Here is a 19,593-nt window from a genome sequence, read left to right on the forward strand (position 1 = left end):
CTGTATTCTTTCCATAGGTAAGTGAGGTACTGCTAGGTTTTTTGTTTTTTCTTTTTTCCTCATAGATGTTCTCTGAGTGGCCATGGATATTGAACGACAAGGGGTCTCACTCTGGTGTTAGAGTTTCAGGAAACAGAAGTGGGTCAGGAGGGGGAAGATCACTTTCCAGCTGATAAGCCGCAGCGGGAGAGAGTGGCTTGGGAGCTCAGTTACCTGGTGCTGTAATATCACAGGCTGCGCACAGACGTGGACCACGGCTCAGGAATGAGTGTGTGGGCTCCGTCTCTGATAGTCTTTGTTCCAGAAGAGTGTACCGGATTAGCCAGGAGCGTTCTTGATTAATTTTAGACATATTTAAAAAGAGTGGAGGAGCTGGATGTGCGGCATGCTTTGGTACTGTGGGAAAGGCACTCCAGCGAGACCAGACTTGTCGGCTTGTACAAAGTGTCCCAAACAAGCTCGTACTGCTCACTTGAAAGTGAGTCTCCTTCTGTTTGTACAGAAGAAACCTGTTATTTCTGAACCCGTTTAACTAATTCTAGAATGTGTTTTTGAAAGAATAGTGTTATTTCTAGTGCAGAGTTGAGGTGCCTTTCTGAATAGCTTTGAGGTTAGAGTAAAGCTAGAATTTCTTGGATTAGAAATGTATGTATGAGGTTGAAAAATGAGGCTTCCTGTGAGATAGTCTTTCTCTTTATTCCCTGAGAATGAATGTTTCCTAATGGGTTCCCCACCTCACCTCCTTTTTTAAACAATTTAGGAGCTTGCAAGTGTTTGAAGAAACAGGAATCTCTCACAGTGAATTCCTTCACCGTCAACATGCAGAGGATGGCGGGGGTCCGCTCGGAGGCCCTCTCAAGTTCCCTAACCCGTGCATCCTTTGGCTTCATGCTGACCAGGCAGGTAATGCTTTGGTCTAGAGGTCATCTGAGGTAAAATATGGAATACTAGGTTTCTGTGTCAAGTGCTTCGAAGCACTGGTGGCTGACAGTGAACACTAGAGTAAGCTAGTAAGTTCATTGTGTCCGTCACCATGTTTTGCCTTGGGCTCCATGCTGTTCCCTTAGGTATTTCTGGAAAGAGAGGAAGGAGAATGCTGGTTCTCAGATATCAGAGTAGGTAGGATGAGGCGCACAGGATGAACAGAGGCTGCTGTTTGGAGAAGGTTGGAAGGTGAGAGTGAAGGAAGTTTCCTGTGGCTGGAGGTCTGACCTCATGGCTGGCTGCAGGCTGGGTCACTGATCAGGCCTGAGAAGTGGGTGTGATGATTGGCTGGCCAACCTGAAGTATCACGATGCCCTGTGCTGGGAACCGTCTCACCCAGCAAACAGTGAGCATCCAATAAAGAGCCGCATGTTGTGTGTATTTGCTGTGCTTTCGGGAAGAATAGGAGAGTCTCTGCCCTTGCAGATCTCCCGGGCGGTGGGATGATGGACAGGACTGCACCAGGGTGTCCAGTGCCGGCCTAGAGAGAGCTCCTCAGAGTGCTGAGGGGCTGCAGAGAAACATGGGGAGCATACTCTGGGGGTTAGGAAGACAAAATGGCAGTGTGGACAGGCACTGCGATACAGCGGTGAGTCGCCAGGCTGAAAGGCATTGTTTCACTTCACACACTTGCTCCATTGTCTCATAGCTCTGGGAGTTCTTAAGACCAATTAGTTTACCTTTATGTATTCCAACTTTCAATAAAATAGAAATGATAATAATAGTACATATCTCATAGCATCCATTAAGGATTCAATAAACCAGTATTGCACAAAGCTGTGGGGTTGAGGGTATTGGCTCAGTAGTAGAACACTTGTCTGATGGATACAAGACTCTGTGTTCAATTCCCAGCACTGCAAAATAAATAAATGACACACAGAGTGCTCGCAGTGAGCTTCATACAAACAGTAAAGCCTCCCTGGTTACTGACCCGTTCCCAGTAAAGATGTCTTAGCAAGGTAAGAAAAAGAGCTGTGGTCAATAGAGGCTGAGCAGCAGCAACAATAAGGAGACAGAGCAGACACTCATAATTGTAAGGACAATTTGTCCTCAAATCATTCTCAGTCATAAGTTTATGGAAAAATGTAACGTTTCCATAATGAAATGTTTAACAGTCAAACCATAACACCACACAGTTCAGTATAAACTAACAGTGTTGACTCATGGCAGCTTATGTCTGGGTGCTGGACCTGGGTGATGAGCTTATACTTTGTCTGGGGAGTTCAAGATGCACCAGAATGTCACCTGGGGATTCCGAAATGAAAACAACATGAAGTTAGAGTTTAAAAAAAAAAAATGACATAGGTCAGGAGAAGTCAACCACTGGATGTGGTGGCACACACCTTTAATCCCAGCACTTGGAGGGAGAGGCAATTGCTGAGTTTGAGGCCAGCCTGGTCTACAAAATGAGACCTTGTCAAACAAACAAACAAACAAAACAAAACAAAAACAAAACACACACACAAAACCAACCAACCAAGCAAACAAAAACAACAACAACAAAAAAAAACCAAGAAAAAGTCAAGTCAACCAGAGGCCCTCAGCCACTTTGAAAAGCAGAGGACATGTGGTCGACACAGTGAAGCCCTTGCCCTCCCTCCCAGCCGTGTGCTGCTCTGATAACAGAAAGGCACTCTGTTTTGCTTTGCACTTGCACAGTCCAAAGCACAAATAAGTACACTATGAATTTTTATATCTGAATGGCTGGATTAAAATCCCTTCTTCGTGGCAGCCTGCTCAGTTCACTGTGCGAGTCTATAGAAGGTACCTGTCACATGCTGCTTATTCACGGGCTGTTTTGACTCAAGTTCTAGATGAGCGCTTGGATAAGAGAGTGGATGACATGCTTGCTGCGGGACTCTTGGAAGAACTGAGAGATTTTCACAGACGCTATAATCTTAAGAACCTTTCAGAAAATAGGTGAGGATTTGGCTGCTGTTCTGACTTCCCCTCCATCACTTGCCCATGGTTGCATAATACTGGCTTTGGATCTACTTACTAGTCTTTGGCCTTGGCCTTGGCAAGGCTTGCTGAAGGAGGTTTATTATACCCAAGGAGTGGAAATGTGCTTTTCTTTCAGACAGTCCCAGGAATTACTTTTTAAAGAAGTAACCTGGGGCTGGTGGGGCGGGGAAGGGGAGAATTTCAGTCAGTAACTGCTCAGGGGCTCACTGTGCTCATCAATGAGGTAGCCTCCAAGGCCCCTGCTGGCTCTCAGAGGCTGTGGCTCACTGCTGACGCTCTCCTGTTCCCAGCCAGGACTATCAACATGGTATCTTCCAGTCAATTGGCTTCAAGGAATTTCACGAGTACCTGATCACTGAGGGAAAATGCACACCAGAGACTAGTAACCAGCTTCTAAAGAAAGGTGTGAACTCCTCCGTCTCACCTAGCCTTGGATGTCCTTGGGTGATAGTCTGAGCTGAGGCTAGAAGAGTCCCAGCTAAGAACCAAGATTGTTGTTATCTGTGAAGTCCAACCGTGTGCTGGGGTCTTTTGCTCTTGGGCCGGGAGGGGCTGACTCCTGACAGACGGACGTGCTCACCGAGATACCCTGTGTCTGCTGTATGTTCCAGGTGTTGAGGCCCTGAAACAAGTAACTAAGAGATATGCCCGGAAACAGAACCGATGGGTTAAAAATCGCTTTTTGAGCAGTAAGTCCCACCCTTCTCATCTTCTGGATCCTTTTTGACAGAATATTGATCTGTCCTAAGAATTTGGACCCAAGGTGGGTCTTTTGCATAGATGATTATTCATTTTCTAGTGTTGTCTTGGGGGAAAAAATAAAAGAAAAACGTGTGAGTTTCCATTGAAGGGTTTTCCTTCTTCCTTAAGCAGATGGTGGTGGCTACAAGCAGGAGGTAACAGCAAACTAGCAGCCCGTGAGCAGGCTGGGTGTTCAGATCTGATTCCAACTTCAGTTCTGTACCTGAAGAGCAGGCATAAATCTGCAGGGAGTTTTCCTACTTAAAATGGCTTCTGAGTCTGCTGATCTTTAATGAAAAGGGCAAATCAAGATGTTTCTCCTTGGTTATCTTTGTGGTCAGGTATATGAAACTTGAATTGCTTCAACTGAAACTTTAATTAGGCAGAACATTTTTTGTGTAGGGTGGGGTGGGGGTGCGGTGGCGTTCAAGACAGGGTTTCTCCATGTATCAGCCCTGGCTGTCCTGAAACTCACTCTGTAGACCAGGCTGGCCTCGAACTCACAGGGATCCACCTGCCTTTGCCTCCCAAGTGCTGGGGTTACAGGTGTGCGCCACCACTGCCCGGCTTAGACAGAACTTTTTAAGGAAGAGGGATTTTGGCACTAAATTTGGTGCTATATAGTTGCATTGGGCTTCATGGTGAAAGGGTAATTGTTTTTATAGCTAAAAACATGAAGACCTAGTGAAAATTGAGTAAGTCGCCTTCCCCTCTCCTCCAGCTAGTAGGCAAAAGAGCCCAAATACAGGCCAGACTCTTTAAGTGTGGTCTCGTGTTTCCTTTAGCCATACGTGGGCTAGCCAGCATTCCATTCGTGCTGGCCATCAGGTCCCCAGTTGTGTGCTTATGAGCTAAAAGGAGATTAATTTAAGTGTAGTGAAACTCTGGCTTTATCTTGTGGATACTCTTAAAATACACTTTTGAATCATTTCCAATTTACTTTTTGCCAGTAGACTTCTGCTTTCAGTTATAGATCAGGCCCGCAGAAGCCCTGCCCCTGCCCTCTGCTACCTTTGACCATGTACACCTGGGTCTACGGTGGCCCTTCCTTTGACTCACCCTTTGCCTGCCTTGATAAGTAGAAGCGTCCCATCTTAGTCTCAGCTGAGCTTGGCGTTCAGAACCACAGAGTGCAAGTGCACCTTCACTGCCCAAGTCTGACAGGAAGTCTAAAACAAAGGCTTCTGTGATGATGGAGAACTTCCTCTTGTGGTAAAGCCGCTGTGACCCCTGTCCCTGAGGCAGGAGCGGGTAATGGCACCTCGTTCTGTTCAAGCACAATCCTGGTGCCAGAGTGAAAGGCACAGCTGCCCTCCAAGTCAGGAGCCACATTTGATTGGCCAGGGCTGGTCTGCTGGGATATGGCCTGGCAGAGAGCCAGAGGGACTTCCCCACCCCAGCTTGGCCTTGGACCCAAGCCAAAAATAGCAGCTGGGAGCCGAGAACTTGTTGAAAGGTGCTTAGACAGGGCACAGAAGCCCAACAAAGGACTCAGAGGAGAAAGGAAAATGTAGAGCGGCCTAGAAACAGGTGCAGAGCTTAACTAAGGCCAGGTGTGCTGTGGGTGCCGCTTGCACTCTCCTAGTCTCACCTTTCCATGTGGCGGCAGGTGTAGGCCAGTCTGGCGTATGAAGAATCTTATTTGTGGTTGGCACATTCAAAAGGCCAGCACCTGCCAGCCGTTGGCATCCCGCTGCCTTTGATGTCTCTTGTCCACGGGACAGTGCTTCCTGCCTCAGGTAACCGACTTCAGCTAGCTGTGGAAGGCGGTCTAGCGCGCCTGTGGAATGCAGAGGCAACTGAAGCTAAAGTACTTGGCCCAGCTGCGTGATGTCTGTTCCTCTTCCCTCTAGACTCATGGCCATTCAGAAGTACTTCCCAGAGAGTGTTGCTTCAACCATCCTTTAGATATGGCTCTCAAAAGAAGGTGTTCAGGGGGCTGGAGAGATGGCTCAGTGGTTAAGAGCACTTTCTGTTCTTCCAAAGGACCCGGGTTCAATTCCCAGCCACCACATGGCAGCTTACAACTGTCTGTAATTCCAGTTTCAATGGCTCTGACACCCTCACGCTAAAATAAAAATTAAATAAATTATTAATTAAAAAAAAAAAAAGAAGGTGTTCAAGAGCTGGCATTGTACTGTCTGGCTGTAACCCATCACTTGGAAGGTAGAGAGGCTGGCGGGTCAGGGGTCCAAGACCAACCAGATGCATAGTGAGTTTGAGGATAGCCTGAGCCACATGAGTGCCTGACAACCCTCCCCCTAAAAAGAAATGCATGGAGGGCAGGGTGAGATTCGACTAGGTCAGCCCCAGGCTAGTTCTTGAGCTCAGCAGTACAGTGGTTAATGTCTGTGGCTATCCGGGTGCTGTCAAGGAGTGTGAACTGTCTTCCCACAGAAACCTATACTCTCAGATGACATAAAATTTAGAGCAGGTGGCTGGAGAGATGGCTTAGAGGTCAAGACACTGTTCTTCCTAGAGAGGCTGAGTTCAAGTCCCAGCAACGACATGATGGCTCACAACCATCTATAATGAGCTCTGATGCCCTCTTCTGGCATTCAGGTAGACACAAAGGCAAAACATTGTATACATAATAAATAATCGTTTAAAAAATGTAGAGCAGTCACTCACTCAATACTCTTAGCTTAATTCCGCCTATAAAGTGCTGTCTTTATATTAGAATAGCCCCACAGTGGTCACCAGAGCCATTACTCTGTTTTGATTTCCTTATGATCAGAGTTCTACACCCGAGTCCCTGTTCGCATGGTCAGGCATATTGGCTGCACACTAAGTCAAGCTTCTGGGGCTTGGGACTGTGGCTTATATTTACAGTAGGACGAATAGCATGGCCGGAATGTCCCTCTTGTGTCCCTGTGAGGGTTTTAAGAATCGTGGAAGCAGAATACATTCACAGCTTTCCTTTGTCATCATTAGGACCTGGTCCCAGTGTCCCCCCAGTGTATGGCTTAGAAGTCTCTGATGTTTCCAAGTGGGATGAATCAGTTCTGGAACCTGCTCTCAATATCATACAAAGTTTCATCCAGGTGAGTGTTAAGGAGGCATGGCCTCAGCTTTGCAGACTACTATCTTTCTTTTTTTTTTTATCCCCCCCCCCCCAAGACAGGGTCTCTCTGTATAGCCTTGGCTGTCCTGGACTCGCTTTGTAGACCAGGCTGGCCTCAAACTCACAGAGACCTGCCTGCCTCTGCCTCCCGAGTGCTGGGATTACAGGCATGCGCCATCAGGCCTGGCGCAGACTACTTTCTTTTACTGAAGCTTTTGCTGCTGTTTTGAGGAGCCAAATCTCTTTCAATGGAATAAAGCAGGCAGGGCTGGCTGCCTACAAGTTTCTGGAGTTTTGTTTTGTTTTTTTTACCTTCACATTTAGAAAGGTTCTTTTCTAAAGTCTGTTAACAGCCCACCGGCTCTCTATGGATGAAGAAGGAATCTTGGGGAAATCCGACTCCCCTTAATATAGGAGGCTTGTCCCCCAGTCTCTTTGACCTGAGTACCCCTCCTCTTTGCTTTCTTAGGGCCACAAGCCCACAGCCACTCCAATGAACATGCCACACAGCGAAACTGAGAACAAGCGAAGTTACCACATGTGCGACCTTTGTGACCGGATCATCATTGGGGACCGGGAATGGGCAGGTAGAGTCGGGGCGGAGTGAGCGGTTCTGGGAAATCTGTTTGGGTGGGTGGGGGTCATACTTCCTAAAACTTAGCCTTTAATAGTTGATGCTGCAGTCAGCTTCGTAACAGGGCAGATCCTGAGAACCTTTCCTAGACTGAGGAGTTGCTCCCTACCCTGACATGGAGAAGGCAATCGCACCCCCCCACCCCCAGCTGCAGCTGCAACAGGAGTTTCTCTGCCGTCCTCTTTAGAACTCAGTCGTGGGTCAGACAGAAAGAAAGGCTCCTGCAAGCTAGTTGGAAACAAGCTCAGGTGGGAGGGAGCACGCACACCCAGGGTTCTCAGAGGCCAAGGGGTGTTTTCAGCCCTCCCAAGGCAACTTGTTGAACTGGTGAGTGGCTGAAACTGTGATGAAAGATGGGAAGAAATGCTGTGAGAGCTAGCCTGAGCTAGCCTGTCCCAGCCGCAGGCAGCCTGCTCAGAGAACGGCTTTGCTTGGATTCTCAGAGTAGACAATTTCTCTCCATATCCACCCATACAGTGATTATGTCTATTAACTGGCATCTCTGGCAAAATGAACCCCATTGTCAGAGACTGGGGACGGCTGTGTGCCCAACCGGCAGAAGAAGCCTTGATTGTTGGTGGTGTATAATCATGAAAGGGGAGGAGAAAGAGGGCGTCTGATTGCTTTGTAAAGGAAACTTAGTGGTTCGATTTGTCGACTGTCCTTTGGGGAGAGCCTTAGAGAAGCAACATTTGTGAGCCTTTGTGAGCTTGGCTGTGTGAGTGTTCTATAGTGCCATCTGTCGAGTCCTCGGTCCGTCCCCTGCTGCTGTGGAGAGCAGCCCAGAGCCCAGAGTAGAACTGGCTCTTCTTTCTGCATAAAGTTTCTCAGCTTCTGAACTCTTCCACACTCACATTTTCAAACCTTTTTAATTTTTGATGCTTTGAATGTGTATAAAAGAATTTAGCCCAGGCTCAGTGGGTAAAGGAGCTTGCTGCTAAGCCTGATGACCTGAGTTTAATACCCAAAACCGCCCTGGTAAAGAGAGAACCAATTCCAGTTTCACAAGTCTCCCACCCCACGTGCGTGCACAAATAAGTAAATAAATAAATTCAAAAATTAGCCTGGTCATCCTTCTCGTTAGGTATTTTCAGAGGAGGTTTCTTTGTAAAAAAAAAAAAAAAGCATAATAGTAAAAACTGTCTTTATGAAATAGTCAGTGGGTGAGAGTGAGGGGATGGGTGGGCTCATGTAGCAGGCCTGCCCAGCAGAGCCTCAGCCAGTGTGTGTATAGCCCAGGAGTCATGCGCTTGGGAGCGAAGGCAGGAGGAGCCTACGTCTGAGGTCAGTCTGGGCTACATAGTAAGACCCTGTCTTAAATAACGATAAATGTATGTTAACATTTGTTAAAGAAAAAGATTATATAGTTATATTTAAATGTTTTTTGTTGGATTATTTTGTTTAATTCTAAAAAAACAAAAAAAACAAACAAAAAAAACAAAAACTCTGACTTCTTTTGTTTATTTGGTCTTTGTCTCTTCAGCACATATAAAATCCAAATCTCACTTACACCAACTGAAGAAAAGAAGAAAGTTGGACTCAGATGCTGTCAGTGCCCTAGGAAGCCAAAGCAGTTCCCTAGACTGTGACCCAGAGCTTGGAAAGGAGGAACCCCCAGGGCAGCAAGAGCAAGAGCGGAAGGCCAGTGTCTGAGAGGCGTGCCCAGTGGCCTCTGCAGAGATGTGGAGAGCAAGTCCAGGAGGAGGAGAGTGTTGGCCTCCCACGCCTGCACTGAGGGACGCTGGGCAGGAGGCCCTGCCATCTTCTTTCATTCTGTGGTGTGGTCTGCAGTGGAAACAGCAGGCCTTTCAGCTCCCTGTGTGCCTGTTGTGTCTGGTAATGATGCAGTTCAGGGTGGGATTTTTTTTTTCTTTGAACCTTAAAGGTTTTATTTTAGAAAGAGGCACAGATTGCACATTTTCTACTTGAGGATCTTTTTTAGTGGTGAATACCAAGATTCAGTACGTCCTTTAAAAGAGAGTTCTTGTCCCTGATGCTGGCTAAAAATATCTCATTTCCAGATGCTTTTGCAGATGACTAAAGTATTGTAAGGCACAGACAGGAGTTCTGGACTTGAAAATGGCAGGAAGGAGCAGCCCAGAGAGATGATTAAGCAAGCTATGCTAGCTCTGAGAAGCCACGGAAGAGGGGTCAGGCTGAGGGGGTTGTGACCTGGGTCTTGAAGACTAAGGAAAGAATCTGAGTCTGCTGAGCTGCCTCTGTGCATAATGGCTGTCGGTGCTATCCTTCTAGGGAAGGAATCTATATATTCTTTTGAAATGTAAATAAAAAGATTTATAAAAGCAGTCTATTTATACACAGCATGCTGCATTGTCAGTTTGATAGTTTTTTTTTTCTCAAACTGCGTTCATCAGTGAAGTAGCTGTGTATGAAGTCTCATGTTCCTCAACAATCCCCCAAGGTCTTTGATTGGATGCTTGTTATCTGTGGGATGCCTTCCGAATTTAAGTCAGCATTACACAGTCTCAGTGCTGGGCAGTTTTTGCTACTGTTTCCAAACTCTTTTCATCATTTCATTAGAGAGCTCACACGTGGGAAGCCCTAACGCCCCAGATAACATTTGGTGCAAGTCTGTTATGTGACGGACCCTGGAGTGGGCCAGCAGGGACACAGAGGTGGGAGTCATTCTGCTTTCGGGGAGCTTAGAAATATCTATGTAATCAACCAGTGTAGACACAGTACTGAAGGTCATGGAAGCTGCAGATTTCAGTGTAAAGGGAGAGGAAGGAACCGTCCAGGAAGGGAGCCTCTTGAGCTGGGCACAGTGGCACACAGCAGTCAGGTGCCAGAGGCGGATAGATCTCTGAATTCAAGGCCAGCCAGGACTACACAGAGAACAATACCACAAAAAAAAAAAAAAAAACAAAACAAAATAAAAATTAAAAAAAAAAAAAAAAAGGAAGAAGCCTCTCTGCTGGCCTTAATTTTTAGAATCCCAGTGCTTGGAAGGCTATAGAAGAAGAATCATGTGTTCCAAGCCAGCCTGGACTATACATTGAAACCAAAATAACCCCCACACAATAGCAAACCACAAACAAGTTATGTGACACATGGGAATGAGACCTGAGTTAGATCCCCAGAGCCCACAGAGAAGCCCTGGCATGGTGGCAGCCTGCTGCTGCTGATGCTGATGCTGATGCTGATGCTGATGATGACGACGGCGGGCGGTGGTAATGAACCACGAGCTTGCCTGGGGTTCTAGATGATTGTGAACTGCTGTGTGGTGCTGAGAATCAAACTCAGACCCTCTGGAAGAGTGTCACGTGGTGAGCCATCTCCCTAGTCCCACAATATGCCTCTAATGTCATTGCTAGGGAGGCAGAAATAGGCTCTCTGGGCCCACTGGCTGCTTGCAGGCAAAGAGAGGCACTGTCAAAAAAGATGGGCGTGAGGTAGGTTAATGACTCAATGGGTAGAGTACTTGCTTTGGAAGGACAAGGATCCGAGTTCTGATCCCCAGCGCTGGGAGACACAGAGAATAGCAGAGAAGGACAGATCCCTATAGCACATTGTCTGCCAGCTTAGCCGATCCGCAATCTTCAGGTTCAGCGAGAGACACTGTTTTTAAGAAGAAAGGCAGAGAATTGGTGAGGTGGCTCAGCCGGCAAAAGTCCCTATTTAAAAAGATGGGCGCAGTGTGAGCATCTGTAATCCACAGCTCCTGAGAGATGAGAGCAGAGGACAGAGAATCATCTAGAAGCTTTCTGACCCACTAGCCCAAGAGCATAGCATGCGCAAGCATGGTGTGTGGGAAGAGAACGGACTCCCAGAAGTTGCCCTCTGGCTACTCGCCCACCATACACACACCTACACAACAGTAATTGTTTTGTAGAAGGTGGAGAGTGCTTCCACACGCAGGTGTCCACCCACACGCACACACGACGCAAAACAAGGTGATGACACCTAAGGTCATCTCTCTGGCCTCCAACCACATACGCATGCCCTTCCCCCTCGCATACACAAAATAGAAACAAAGGAGCCTTTCAGAGTTCGTGGTTACCTGTGCACTGGATGCTGTGCTGAAATTGGGGTGAAAGACTTTTGGTCTCTTAGTTAAAGTACTGACTGACTTCAGAATAAGTTTAATCTCCGGTCAGAGAAGCAGCTAACGGGGCGCAGCCACCCCATCTTGTTCCCCAGTCAGTTCAGTGCCTACTTGAGGAGTCAGCAGGCTGGGAGGCCACATCAGAAGTGAGTGCTTAGCAGTGAGCCAAACAGTGTCACGCACTTAAGTGCTGTATCTTCTCTAAGCCCTGTGAGAGGCCCAGGAGGAACGTGGCTAGCCAGGCAGGGCTGGGCTGGCGGTGAGGCCAGCAGGGTCAGTCTAGCTGTTAAGCGCTGTGTAGAGCCGGGGCTGTATTTAGAGAGGAACCTTAGTTTTCTGAAATGCTTCGCTCAGGTTGCTAAATATATTCTAAAGCTTTAAAAATGTCAGCAGACAAGAAAAACAAGTTTTACTAATTCTGCCTCGAAAAGCCTTTAGTCCGTACATCTGAAGTATGGAGCGGTGACTTCTCTGAACTCAGCTTCTATGTCCGTTGGAATGCGAGAATGTTTTTACCTGCCTTCCCCCACCCATCAGTGTCTAATGGTTTTATTAAGTGCTTGTTAAGTTCATGGAAGTACAGTTGAGCCCATTGCTTATAATAGGAATTCTGCAGCAGCGATAAAAAAAATATTTAAAAACGTGGAGCGGACAGAACTCTAGACAGGCATGGCCCTGCCGCTCTCTGAATAGCTTTCTAGTGAAAGCAGGCCGAGAAAGAGAATAATCTTCAGCCCCTTGGTCTCCATCAGACAGGAAAGAATTATCAGCCTTTGTACAAATGGAAGCTGAAACCAAAGCATGTGGGTACCAGAGTCGCAGAGCAAGTTGTGGCAAAGCCAAGGACACCTGGGGTGTCTCTTCACTCAGGGAGCAGATCTCTGTGGCTAGCTGAGAAGGACTGTTGAGGCCAGCGTGAGCTGTTTGCTCAGCCTGCACCATCTGGCTTTAGCTAATCCCTGGACAAGCGGAGTCCTTCTGCGCAGGTCAATTCCGTTTGCTACCAGCAGTGCTGTCTGAGAGCCTCTGTGGATGCATTCCAGCACACAGTGAAAGTCACATCCCTCCTCCCTGTAGTAGTAGTAGTAGTAGAGGGAGAAATTAAGAGTTCTTTTTCAATTTTGTGTGTGTGCATCCCCACTTTGGTGCAGATTTCCTGGGAGGCCAGAGTCATCAGAGCCCCTGGAATTGGAGTTCCAGGCAGTCAAGAGCCACCTCATGTGCGTGCTGGGAGCTGAACTTGGGTCCCCTGCAAGAGCAACGCAACTTTATTTATTTATTTATTTGTGGCTTTTGGAGACAAGGTTTCTCTGTGTAGCCCTGGCTGTCCTGGACTCACTTTGTAGACCAGGCTGGCCTCAAACTCACAGCGATCCGCCCGCCTCTGCCTCCCGAGGGCTGGGATTACAGGGGTGGGCCACCACACCCGGCATAAACATTTTTTTAAAAAGATAAGGAAGGTCTATTATCGCCCAGGCTGTCCTGGAACTTGCTATGTAGCAAAACATAGCTTGACCTACCATCCGTTCTCTACCTCCCACCTGCTGGTATTATGGGATTATAGGCTTGTGGCCCATTTCCACTTCCTGTAGTGCTGGGGATTCATCACATCTCCCATGCAGGATAGTCAAGCAGTCCACGACCGAGCCGCATCTCCAGCCTCAGTGCTGCGCTGTTTTACGTGAGTAAGAGTGGATAAGAAGGGCTTTGAGAGGGTGGAGAGATGGCTCCGCAGTTAAAAGCCCTTACTGGCCTTTTAGACAACCTGGGTGTGGTTCCCAGGATCTGTATAGTTGCTTACCACCATCTGCAACTCAGGGTACAGGGACATCCAACAACTGATCTCTGCATATTCCTGCATGCACAAGGGTACAAGGGGGTGTGTGTGTGTGTGTGTGTCTGTCTGTGTCTGTGCGTGTTCCCAACCTGGCTATCCTGGAACTCTATAAACCAGGCTGGCCTCTCTGCCTCCCAAGTACTGGGATTAAAGGCATGTACCACCACTGCCTGGCTTAATAAAGTGTAAATTTAAAAAATACATATTTTCTTTCTCTTGAGAATATGTATTTTCTCTCTTCCTAAGCAGGAAGACTTCATATTTGCTCTATGCACATAGTTTACCCCTTTGTAATGCTCAATAATTATTTGTACACAGTCTCCTTCCACAGTCTATGAAGAGTTTTCCACTTAAAACAGCACATACAAACTACGCAAGGGTAGGGTACCATGTGCTGATGGGATTACCTGCCCATTGTTTGTTAGGCCCAGGTTTGATCCACAGCACAACAAAACCAAAAAAAAAATCACAACACATTAAAAGCCAACACAACAGGCATGCAAACACACACACACACACACACACACACACACACACACACACACACACACAAATACGCTTTTGTGAATACAGTGACTGTGGCCTCAGCATGGAGAAATAGTCAAATGTTTATTGAGTTAGCTGCATAGAAGCTAAGTGAGTCTTAACATAAGTGGTCTGTTTGAACCATTAAATGGGCTTTGCACAAGCCGAGGAAGCCTTGGGGTGGTAGCTACAGGCAGGAATTTCATTGTTTGATTAGTACCTACTTGGATGTCACGGCAGTTTTCTACAATGTTGACTGGTCATTTGTAAAGCCATTCTAAATACTCACAAAGGAGGAGGCATGTTGTATTAGCTAAGGTAAAAGGCTAGGCTGATGTAACAAAGACACTCAGCGGTGCCGCGGCTTAAAGAACAAGGTGTTCATTCTTTCTCAGGTAACAGCTCTTGGTTCTGAGTTAGCCTTTCTGAAGAGAGCAGACCAGGTCAGTGGGGCGGCTCGGCTCCCGATGGTCATCCAGGGACACGGGTTCCTTGTATCGTGTTGCTTCATCATCCTCGGGAGCACTGTCCTCATCTGTGTCCTAGAAGCCACTCATCACCTGTCCCAGGCAAAAGGAAGGAAAAGAGAAGAGGCAGGAGATGTTCCTGTCGGCCTGAAGGCTGGGACCCTAGAGGGTCCCCTGCTGTCCATTGGCTAGAACTAACTCCTAGCCATACCTACCCACCAGAGAGGCTGAAAAATGAGCCAGGTCCTATGCCAAAAACGGAGGAGAGTGGATTTGGGAAGTTCACAAAATCTGTATCATAGAACACTAAATTCAAACTTTTTAGTGAAATCACCTCTGTTAACTTGCTGGCGCTCTTTCTCTCTCTGTCTCTCTCTCTCTGTCTCTCTCTCTCTCTCTGTCTCTCTCTCTCTGTCTCTCTCTCTCTCTCTCTCATCAAATTACGTGTTTCAAGAGCTGACCTCTGAAATGTCTCAAAAAGTTGAGCATGACAAAATTTCTGGCTGGTAGAACTTAAAGCATAAAAATATTACAGGGATGTGTAAAGTTCTTGAGTCTTAGTCAACCGCCAAGGGGGGCATGGAAACTGCGCTCTGGTGTTTCATTTATCACCATTTGTTTGTTTGTTTGTTTGGGTTTTTTGTTTTGTTTTGTTTTTTCATGGGAGGAAACCCACTGTTATTGTAGCTGAACACACTCTACCTAATCTGTTCTCTATGAAAATTGTTAAGTAGCCTCTTCATGTACAAAATGGCATTATCTCCATTCCAAGGGGCATTGTAAGAATTAAGTGAGACCCTTTTGTGACTCACCTGTCACTGCAGGGTCCAGCAAATAGTAGGTAGGAATTAAATCCATCTGCTTTATGGAGGAAGCCTGTGAATGCTCCTAGCATGTTGACTTATAGTACAGTGTCAGTGCTCAGTACTGATCAGGGCAGATTTTGACCTAGCAAACTGAATACTCTCAGGGCAAAATTGGGGCCTCCATGTTACTGTCCGTGTTTGGTGGTCAGTGCCATTGCTTGCTTGCTTAAACAGGTCTGTTGACGTCACTTGAAGTGCCATGGCCCTACTCTTTGCCTAGTAAGCACCTGCACACACTACGAGGCTGAAGTCTTACATCCACCGCTTAGAGAATAAGCTCCTTTGGGATGTGGAGATGGCTCAGCAGTTCAGAGCAATGGCTGCTCTTGCAGATGACGCGGGTTCAGTTCCCAGCACCCACACCAGGCAGCTCAGAACTGCATGCAACTCCAGCTACAGAGGGATGCCACACCCCTGGCTTCTGAGGGCCTGTGTACACATACACACACACACACACACACACACACACACACACACACACACACACACACACACTTCAAAAATAAAAAGTTTCAGGAAAAAAAGCTCCCTTGGCTCTTGGCATGGTTTTTCCCTCTTTGTGCGGTCACTAGCAGCTTACACACCACACTAGGGAGGACTTAACACAGCACTGGCACCAGGCACCACCCTAAGTTTCTTTACACAGTCTAACTCAGTCTTCACAGCAGCCCCAAGGAGCCACTGCTATTATTAGCTCGGCCTTACAGCTGAGGGCAGGCTGGGCTCTGAAGTGAGGTGGGGCGGCTCCCGTCTGTTCAGTGTCCTTGCTCTGGTGTGACACATTCCACCTGTGTCTCTGTCTTGCTCCCACCGGACTGGAAATTCTGCCAGGGTGTGACTCCTTATCTTAAGACCAACCTGGAACAGTAGTGAGCAGTCAGTAGATATCCAGGCTGGATCCTGCAAGGCATGCCTCACTAGGCACGGCTACCCTTCATTGAGCATTCACTGTGCCAGGCATTGTAGGCCAGACACATGTGCGCTTCATAGTGTTCCCTTAAACAGAGCAGGCATTGTGTTATCAACACTTTACAAAGGCACGAACAAGCAGAGAATGCTGGCAGAGTCAACATCCGAATAGTAGCTGGGTACTAGAAAGAGTCCTGGGGGAGGGGGGCAGGGCGTCTGCACAGACCTGTGGCGGGAGGCTCTCTGCGCTTGTCCGAGAGTTCAGGCTGGAATCCAGCAGGTATCTGAGGCCAGCCGTCAACTTAGGACATCCTGCTTTGGCTGCCCGAGGGCCAGGAGAATAGGGATCTGCCAGCACAGCCAGGTGTTCGGTTTTTAGTCCTTTTCGTTTTAAACCCGTCTTTTCATTTTTCTAGTTTCGTTGGGGTATCATTGACCAAACTATATATTTAAGGTACATAACACAGTGGTTTGATATATGTTATGAAATGCTTGGCCCATTTAGTCAACATCTGGCACCATTTGTCGAGATAAGATTTGAATCCAGACCGGGCTGCCTCGGAACTGCTTCACGACACTTCTCTAAGCACGGTCCTGTAGGGGTTGTTTATGCACAAGTTACTTGCATCGCGTCTACGTCTAAGAAGGGGTCAAGAGAAGAAAAAAAAATTCCTAAAATGCAAACTATATTGAAGACTCACGATTACAAATTAAATAAGCCCATTCAAGTTCAAGTACAAAGGCGAGTTTATCACCAAGGCCACTGAATGTCTCATCACATGCAGAGACCACTTGTGTCCTTTATGCCTTTAATCCCAGTGATCAGGATCCTGAGGTAGGAGGAGTGCCACAAGTTTGCTGTCAGCTTGGGTCCCACTGAGCATGACCTGTGTCAAGCCCCCCCCTGCCACAAGAAATTCAAGGCTGGGAAAGCATCTAGTCCTTAGACACAACTTGTACTATTTAATATTTAGCCCATGGCCGCGGAGGTGCCCTCTGCCCACCAGCTCTTACGTCCTTCCTGCTAACAGGCTTTCTCTACTGGGCAGAAGCAGGCCTGCTAATACCAACCTACGCCGTGCCTCTCCACAGTCCTGGGTACCAAGAGAGACCTCACACCTATTTGTTAGGGTTCCTGGTGTCAAGACAATAACAAGTGACGACAAGGAGGCAGAGAAACGGAAGCTTGTACGTTATTGGTGAGACTATGAGATGGCCCAGCGACTGTGCAAGAAATTAAAAACAGGAGAGATGGCTCCATGGTTAAAGCGCTTGCTGTTCTTGCTGTCCCTTCCCCAGCACCCACATCTTACAGCTGTCCATAACTGACTTCAGGAGACCCACGCTCTGGCCTCCATCGTCACCAGGCATGCATACACACTCACAGGCTGACACTCAACCACATTAAAAAAAAAAATCTCTTTTTGGAGATTATCAACAGCTGTGGACTGGGGAGATGGCTCAGTGGGTAAAGACTTGCCGTATAAGCATAAGGATCTGAGTTTAGATCCCTCAGTACCCACGTAAAAATGGGATAGCTCCCTGTGCCTATAACCCAGAGCTGGGGGTGGGGGTGGGGAAGCAGGGGCAGAGACAGGTGGGATTTGGGAGCCAGCCTAGCCAAGACAGCAAGCTGCCAGTTTGAGTGAGAGACCTTGTCTCAAGGGAATAAGGTAGAGAGCAATACAGGAAGAGATCCTACACCCAGCTCTGGTAAACGAGCCTATGTACTATACACACTCATATATGTACACCACACACAAATATCACATATGTATTATTTTAAAAATTGCCGTAGGATTTAGCTCTTCTGGTTTTATTTTTGTTTTTCAAAACAGAGTTTCTCTATGTAGCCTTGATGGTCCTGGACTCTCACTCTGTAGACCAGGCTGGCCTCGAACTCACAGCGATCTACCTGCCTCTGCCTCTGCCTTCTGGGTGCTGGGATTTCAGGCGTGCGCCGCCACCATCACGCCCGGCTCACAAGACAGATAAGCAAGAATGAGGAGCATATGTACGGTGAGATACTCAGGCCTATGGGGCAAGTATTGGCACATGGTACATAAGGAGTGAGCTTTGATCATGTGCTGCTAAAGAAAGTAAGGTAGCCACTAAAAGATGAAGGGAGACAGTTTCACCCATGGTGTCTAGAGTGTAGAAACAGGAAGTACCCTAATGGCTGCCAAGGCCCAAGGGAAGGGGCAAATGGGAATTGTTTAATGGTAGAGGATTTGGCTTTTGCAGAACTAAAATTTTCCAGGCGCTGGTTGCACAAAAATCAACCTGCTTAATGGTTTGAATCATCCTTACAAATGGTTGAGATGATTTTTTTATTTTTTATTTTTGGCTTTTTTGAGACGGGGGGGGCTTCTCTGTGTAGCCTTGGCTGTCCTGGACTCGCTTTGTAGACCAGGCTGGCTTCGAACTCACAGTGATGTGCCTGCCTCTGCCTCCCGAGTGCTGGGATTAAAAGTGTGCACCACCAACAGGCAGCCACAAGATGATAACTTTTAAGACTCTCCCCCATCCCAGACTTTTTAGAGACTTATTTTATGTGTATGAATGTTTTGCCTGCATGTATGCATGTGCGCCACATTTGAAAACACCAGGAGAAGGCATAGGATCCCCTGGGACTGTAGTTACAGACGGTTGTTAAACTGCCAAGTGGGTGCTGGAAATGAAACCCTAGTCCTCTGGAAGAGCAGCCAGTGCTCTTAACCTCTGGGCCATCACTCCGGCCTCTGATACAAATAAATCTTAGAAAGGAGCCAGGTGTCGTGAGTTACAGCATTTATAATCCTATCACTCAGAAGCCTGAAGCTTCCAAGTTCCAGAAAAGCCTGGGCTACCTGAGAAATATGGCAGGGGGTGGGGTTTGGGGGCTAGAGGAAGAATAAAAGTCCACGGAAGAGATTCATTGGGCTAGCTTGGATGTAGTACTATAAGGCCCACCAGCCTAGGATGGGCTTCTAAAATGATGAGGCAGTTCCCATGGAAACCAAATGAATATAACGGATTTGCAGTCATTCCTAGAAGTTGTGTGCGGTTGGGAGTAGGGGAAGGATGCTACACTCAGTGGCACAGCTCCACTGTAGAGTTCCTGCCTGCGAGCATGTGGCCTGTCCTCTACCAGCAGCACTGGGCCTAAGCTGATTCAAACCCCATGTAAGCTGGCTCTGCCTTGTCACCATCAGATATCTGAAATAATCCCTTCCTATAAATGCATATAGCTTTAGCCGTGTTTGTACAGAACAACCTATCTCACAAGCCCTTGCCCAAAACCCCTTTGTAAAAATGAAGAAACAGACTCAGCATTTAAGTGACCTAACAGGGCTGGCGTTATTTCACTTGTGAAGGACTGAAGGCCAATTTCACCGAATTTAGGTATAAAGGAGGATTTATTGACTCCTGGAATCCAAGGAAGAGTCAAGCGTCGGAGTTCCCCCGACTCCCCAAGGGCAGCTGATGCAGCTGGGCTTTCAGACAACTGCCACCGAGGACTCAGACACTGCCTGCTCTGTCTCTGTTCGCCTGC

At 47.4% G+C, this 19,593-nt stretch overlaps 1 protein-coding gene across 2 annotated transcripts in view; it reads left to right on the forward strand.

Moving 5' to 3' along the window:
• TRIT1 (tRNA isopentenyltransferase 1) overlaps positions 1-9,694 on the forward strand; it is a 44,272-nt gene extending 34,578 nt beyond the window's left edge. The window contains exons 5-11 of one of the 2 annotated variants that reach the window (XM_084786842.1): positions 761-903; positions 2,793-2,904; positions 3,240-3,352; positions 3,561-3,638; positions 6,625-6,734; positions 7,224-7,341; positions 8,872-9,694. In XM_084786842.1, coding sequence (XP_084642968.1) covers positions 761-903; positions 2,793-2,904; positions 3,240-3,352; positions 3,561-3,638; positions 6,625-6,734; positions 7,224-7,341; positions 8,872-9,041 — 844 coding nt within the window. In that variant the 3' untranslated portion in view covers positions 9,042-9,694. The remainder of the gene's footprint in view (positions 1-760; positions 904-2,792; positions 2,905-3,239; positions 3,353-3,560; positions 3,639-6,624; positions 6,735-7,223; positions 7,342-8,871) is intronic. The other variant, XM_084786843.1, reaches the window with a different exon arrangement.
• The last annotated feature ends 9,899 nt before the right edge of the window (positions 9,695-19,593 follow it).

This window comes from Acomys minous (genome assembly GCF_964271855.1).
Source record: "Acomys minous genome assembly, chromosome: 6".
NCBI classification, from domain to species: Eukaryota; Metazoa; Chordata; class Mammalia; order Rodentia; family Muridae; genus Acomys; species Acomys minous.